The following is a 6,944-nucleotide window of genomic DNA, read 5'->3' on the forward strand; positions in this document are numbered from 1 at the left end:
TTAATGTATTTCTTCATCCTTAAACCTATACAGTTTTGTCTTAATTATGTACATTTGTACATTAATTAAGTACATTTGTACTTAATGTATTTCTTCATCCTTAAACCTATACAGTTTTGTCTTAATTATGTACATTTGTACAATAGTACAATTGTACTAATTATGTACATTATGTACATATGTACTAAGTCTTAAGTGTTCTTTAACACTGGCATTCCTTTCCAAGATTTTTTTTTACTAAGCTAGACCCTTTGCATTTCCTTATAAATTTTAGGATAGCTTGCCAATTTTTTCAAAAAAGACTGCTGGGATTTTGACTGTCACTATATTGCTATCATAGATCAATTTAGGGAGAATCTACATCCTAACAATTTTGAGTCATCCAACCAATGAGATTTATATATCATTTGTTTAGGTGTTTAAATTATCTCTCAGAAATGTTTTGTTATTTTTGGTGTAGATTTATAATTTATTTTTGTAGACTGGCTTTCTATCTTGGGTATTTGCTAAATTAATACATTGTATGTAATACTTTTTTGTGGATCTCTTCAGAATTTCCTGCACACGTGATTCTGTCAACTTCAAACAAAGGTAATTTCACTCTTTCCTTTCCAAAATCTATATATTTTATTTCATTTCCTTTTTCTGATACAAGCTAGGACATCCAGTAATATGCTGAATAGAACTGATGAGAGCAAACAACTTTACTTTATTCATGATTACTAGGGGAGAAATGTTCAATATTTCACTAGGAAGATAACAAATTTCTCACACATGTACTTGATCAGATTCAGAAACTTCACTGTTTTTGTTTTGTTTTGTTTTGTTTGAGAAAGAGGGAGAGACAGCATGCATGCACATGAGTGCACAAGCAGGGGAGGGGCAGAGGGAGAGAGAAAGAATCTCAAAGCAGGCTCCATGCCCAGCGTGGAGCCCAAAGTGGGGCTCAAAGCAGGGATGGATCTCACCACCATGAGATCATGACCTGAGCCAAAATCAAGAGTTAGATGCTTAACAGAGCCACCTGGGGAGGGGGGGGGGTGGGTGGCGGCCAGAAACTTCACTTGTATTGCTACTTTGGTTTGGAGAGTTTTTAAAATATACCTCTATATTTGGGGGAAAAATGTAGTCTTACAGAAAAGTTGCAAAAATAATAGAGACAGTCCCATGTAGTATTAAAATTTCATGAGAACACTTGGGGAGAAAATATCCAAAATGATTCTCTAGAAGGGCAATGATGAAAAAAAGATTGAGAAATATTGCTTACACACTGCACCCAGCTTCCCAAATATCGTATCTTACACTATCATGGTAAATCTGTCATAACTAAGAAATTGACAATGGCACAATACAATTTCTAATTTATACAAACTTTGGATTCACCAGTTTCTCACCAATGTCATTTTTTTTTTCTGTTGCAGAACCCCCATCCAAGATACTACATTGTATTTAGGTGCCATGTCTCCATAGTCTCCTTTGATCTATGAAACTTTATCATCCTTTCTTGTTTTTTAAAACCTTGAGAGTTTTGAAGAATACTGGGCATGTATTTTGGAGAATTATCTACAATTTGGGTTTGCATGATGTTTTTTTACTAATAGACTAGAATTAAAAGTTTTAGAGAAAGATACCACAGAGGTAAAGTGGCCTCTTCATCAAATTGTATCAGGGAATATTTGCTATCAACATGACATCAAAGTACTCATAAAATTATTTTAAATTCCTTGGCTACTAATTCCAATATCTAGCTTCTCAGTTCACTTATTTATAATGACTCTTTTTTTCTTTTAATTTTAGGTAACATTTTCCTGCTTCTTTGCATGTCCTGTAATTTTGGATCTCGTGCCGGAAATTGTGATTAAAGGAAGAGTGGACACTAAAGTGTATAATCGTTTGTTCTGTTTTCTTAAAGATGCTACCTCCTTCCTTTGTCATACAGCTAGAGGAAGGAGCTGACCATTTAAATTCCAAGAGTTCAGCTGAGTTGGGCTGAACCTGGGCCTCAACTTAACTTACAGATTGCCTCCTATTCCTTGCCACTACAACCAGCAGTGCCAGGAACTCTCTATGGATCATTAAAAAGAGTTTCTTAGGGTTTCTACCCAGGAACATATTATTAATTTGGCTACTACTATGGTGTGAATGTTCACGTCTCCCCAAATCCATATGTAGAAATCCTAACCCCTAAGGATGATGGTATTAGAAGGTGGGATCTGTGAGATGTGTTTTAATCATGACAGTGCAGCCCTCATAAGTGGGATTAGTGCCTTATAAAAGAGGCTCCAGAGATCTCCTTAGTCCTTTCCACCAACTGAGGACATAGTGAGAAAGCACAAGTGAGAAACTTAGGAAGGGGGCCCCTCACCAGAACATGACCATGCTGGAGCCTTCATCTTGAACTTCACAGCCTCCAGAACTGTGAGCAAGAAATTTCTGTTGTTTATAAGCTGCCCAATATGTGGTATGTATTTTGTTACAGCAGCCTAAGCGAGCTAATACAGCTGCCACTGCCAGACCGCTCCCCAGAAGGGCTGTATCAGCTTGTGTGGCCTCCCTTCTGCAGTGCATTTACATACCCCTGGCAACCCTTAGCATTATCCAACTAACCCTTATAAAATCATACCCCAGGCGAAGTTCATAATGCATGCAGTATGTATGGTGGAAAAGACCTAAGATTCCTTGTTAAATTTTATGATGGGAAAAAGTTTAAAATATTTATTAAAGAAAATAATAACAAAATAATAAAGAAAATAAAGAAATAAAGAAAATAATAACATGCAAAACAATCCCACCACCTAACAGAGTAAAAGCTTTCATATTTGGAAATTTGTCCCAGCTTTGTGCTGATAAATATGCAGTTTACACAGTTATCATTTCAAAATACAGTTCTGAACTCTGCTTTTTCAGAAGATTTAATGATGGCTATTTTTAATGACTGTACAATGTTCGGTAAAATTAAATTTTATACTTTTGTTATTCATTTACCATATTTAAGATGCAGGTTATTTCAAATTTTTATGAATTATGGTGAATTGGTTATAGCTTGTTTTTCTTGTTGGATAATTTCCTCAAGGTAAATGTGCATTATTGTTAATAAAAACAAAGCCCCACTTAAAGATGTTTTAACGGTAGTTTGTATAATATATTTTAAATTAATAGAACTATATTAGAAACTGTTTATCAACCCAACAGAGTAGCATACAGTTATAATGGATCAGACCGTGTCAGTACCCAGGAACATGTATGTTAAAGTCATTAAAATCCAAATTTCACAAGTGAACCTACATGAAAAAATAAGGATATACAATGACCAGGAAAAGATAAAAATACATTGTTCCAATATATAAGTTTTATATAGGTTTTTGGACACTGAAAATTTTAAATAAAGAAATCACCAGTAGAATTTAAGAAACACAACAGATGAACATGGGGGAAGGGAAGGGAAAAAAGATAAAAACAGAGAGGGAGGCAAACTATAAAAGACTCTTAAATGCAGAGAACAAACTGGGTTGCTGGACGGAAGTAGATGGGGGGGATGGTTAAATGGGTGATGGGCATTAAGGAGGGCACCTTTAGGAATGACCACTGGGTGCCATATGTAAGAGAGGAATCACAAGATTCTACTCCTGAAACCAAGACTACACTGTATGTTAACTAATTTGAATTTAAATTAAAAAAAAAAAAAAAGAAATCACCAGCACAGTAAGTTAAAAATTAACAATTTTCATCACAAGGTTAAAGAAATACAGGTATAAACATGTGATGCCTTAAGAGCCTTACTTATATGACTTATGTGACTAGGATATAAAAATAAGTATGATTAAAGATCTGCTTACCAGGACTCCCCCCATGGGAACTACGTTCACTTCTGGGTCCCAAAGAAGGAAAAGTTGGAAAGAGAACACCTGTTTCCCAGCCTTCTGTTTGGACAAAACCCATATACTTGTTCCTCTGAAAACTACTAAAACGCAGATAATATTTTACCTACAGGGAACAAAAAGAAATGATACCTGTAAACAAAAGATAATTAAGGAAGAATGAGAAACAAAAGGAAGTTAAAGAAAAATCGCATGTGTGTGATTCTGAGGCAGACTGTTGAGCACTAAGTGGATTCCGAACGTTAGGCAGTGGAGCAGACTTGTCATATGGCTATTGTGGGTTTGCAGTAAACAAACACGGTGGCAACTTGCACACCAGTGCCAATGTCTTTTTCCCAAAATAGACAGCTGGCATGCATACTGAAATGAAACACACCAAAAGATGCTGCTAATTTCTCTTCCCATTACATCAGCCAAGTGTTTTGAGAGGAAAATCCCTTCCTCCCCTAAAAGTGATTGTAACCATAAGAAAGAATCCCACATGAGGACAGAGGAGAAATGTGATAAAATATAAATGTGGAATACTGCATAATTTCCTTATTAAATGAAAAGATAATACTAATTCTAGAGAACTAAATAAACCTCAAGGTAGAGCATGCTGGGTCTAAGTAGCTTTACAAGACAGAAAATGGTCCAGCAGTTGCCTAGAGTCAAGGGTCAGACCAGAGAAATCAGTAACATCAGGAGGAGCAGGCCGATGTCATAAATCTAGGTAAATATTAATATACTCAGTTATCAAGCCGAGAGCTTCAGACACTTACTGCATGTTCAAGGACTAAGACATAGAACCTATTCCTCAAGGAGCTCAAATTCTAGTTGAGACAACATATATATTTACTTTACAGCAAATTCAATGATAGTAACATGTAAGGAGCATTTATGGGAGTATGGAGGAGGACAGAGGTGGGTGTGGTTAGGAGAGACTGTACAGCAAGTCACAGTAGCAATGTTAAATAAAGGTAAGAGAGTGAGCCAAGTGGCAGGGACAGTGGGGAGATTGTCCAAGGAAAAACAGGTGAAGTTTGAAACTGTACCAAAAACATTCTAACCAGTCTGTATATATACTGATGAGCCTACATCAGCACCAGCTCATATCAAATTAGTAACTTGAGGGAATTTTACATATGTGAAAGGAGTGAAAGAGTGAGGGAAAAGAATGAAAACATACCTCCAACTCTACTTACAACCCAGTGGTTTTCCTTACTTTTTCCTTCCATTGAGAACCAGCAGTTATCTTAAATGCAGAATTATAGCTCCATGCGTACATCTATACTATATTTTGATTATTTCCTTCAACACCAAGGACACCAAGTTCAAAGCACAGTCCTTGTCTCTCCTTCTTGGAGGCTGTTATCAGAATCTTCCTCAGAGTCTGCCTATGTCCTAATTCTGATTCCACTTGGCTAAACCTTGGCACTGTTTTCTAGATTTAGATTCTGGTGAAAAACTATGAGATTCAAACAAAAGAAAGAGGAACATTTTCATGCTGTGTTCCATGCTGGTGAAGATGCAGCTGCTTTTAACCCCTCAGGTCTTTTGAGCTGGGAAATCTGCATTCACTTCACCATCATGTACAGAGCTGGGAAAGAGCTGTATCAGATACAGTGGGAAAGGTAATATCCTTGGTGGTCAATGTCTCCTATGATTCTGATTTATAAGGAGAAAATCTAGTACATGGTAAATTTAATTCTTTCCCCACCAACATAAAGCTATGGCTAAATAAATGCACATATGCAGAAATTAGTTAGATTTGGATTTAAATCCCTGCTCAACTATGTACAAGCAGTATGATCTTGGGTAAGTTGCAGTCCCCCCACTTAATAAATGAAATAATTATGCCTCTACTTCATTAAACCTCAGAAACTGGAAGCACACTTATGAAGTTCTACATAAAACCTTCTTACCTTAAGTGGTAGGGGATCATCACTATTTTGGAATTCATGGTCAAAAACAATAGCAACCAACACTTTTTTAGAGTTATTCTCTTGTTTAACATACTCTTCAAAATCTTGTTCTGAAGAAAAGCCTTGAACTGTAGAAAGAAAAATAAATCTAATGTGTGAGTTGCCCACATACAGGCAAATGTATCTGAGTGCCTTTTCTATCTATAAGATGGAAAAATGCTTTACACGGATGAAAGATTATCAACATATAAATTTTAAAACACTGTTGCTCAGGGGTACCTGGGTGGCTCAGTCGGTTAAGAGTCCAACCTCGGCTTAGGTCATGATCTCATGGGTTGTGAGTTCAAGCCCCACATCGGGCTCTGTGCTGACAGCTCAGAACTTGGGGCCTACTTCAGGTTCTGTGTCTCCCTCTTTCTCTCTCCCTCCCATACTTGTGCTGTCTCTCAAAAATAAGTAAATATATATTTTTTAAAGTAAATTTAAAACAGTGTTCAAACATTGGCACAACAAACTAATGGATATTAGGAGTGCATGAAAATCTTTAGGAGTTTTAAAAGTTTGACCACAAGTTTAAAGTATAATTAAAAAAATAAAGTATAATGAATCATTATAATAAATACATACTGAAATAAAGCAAGGAAGAGGGATACTTCCAAAGTGTTTTGAAATTTTCATTTTAGAAGGAAATAACAAAATTGATCCATGAAATCTATTCAAAGTCGTGTACAATGAGAATCTCTAATATTGGAATAAAAACTACTCAGAAGTTGAAGAATGAGGAGGGAAGATGGCGGCATAGGAGGATGCTGGGCTCACCGCGCGTCCTGCTGATCACTTAGATTCCACCTACACCTGCCTAAATAACCCAGAAAGCCGCCAGAGGATTAGCAGAACGGAGTCGCCGGAGCCAAGCGCAGACGAGAGGCCCACGGAAGAGGGTAGGAAGGGCGGCGAGGCGGTGCGCGCTCCACGGACTGGCGGGAGGGAGCCGGGGCGGAGGGGCGGCTCGCCGGCCAAACAGAGCCCCCGAGTCTGGCTTGCAAAAAGCAGAGGGGCCTGATGCACTGTGTTCCGACAGCAAGCGCGACTTAGCGGCTGGGAGGTCATAAGTTAACAGCTCTGCTCAGAAAGCGGGAAGGCTGGAGGACAAAGGGAAGGA

The 6,944-nt window shown here is 37.5% G+C and overlaps 1 protein-coding gene across 2 annotated transcripts in view; it reads right to left on the reverse strand.

The window, feature by feature from the left end:
- LOC121019407 (ATP-binding cassette sub-family A member 3-like) overlaps positions 1-6,944 on the reverse strand; it is a 33,048-nt gene that overhangs the window by 2,673 nt on the left and 23,431 nt on the right. For both annotated transcript variants that reach the window (XM_040458806.1, XM_040458805.1), the window contains 2 exons: positions 5,783-5,910; positions 3,837-3,984 (listed from right to left, as the gene is read on the reverse strand). In XM_040458806.1, the coding sequence (XP_040314740.1) occupies positions 3,837-3,984; positions 5,783-5,910 (276 nt within the window). The remainder of the gene's footprint in view (positions 1-3,836; positions 3,985-5,782; positions 5,911-6,944) is intronic.

The sequence above is a fragment of the Herpailurus yagouaroundi genome, unplaced genomic scaffold (assembly GCF_014898765.1).
Source record: "Herpailurus yagouaroundi ecotype Mexico unplaced genomic scaffold, PumYag 222, whole genome shotgun sequence".
NCBI classification, from domain to species: domain Eukaryota; kingdom Metazoa; phylum Chordata; class Mammalia; order Carnivora; family Felidae; genus Herpailurus; species Herpailurus yagouaroundi.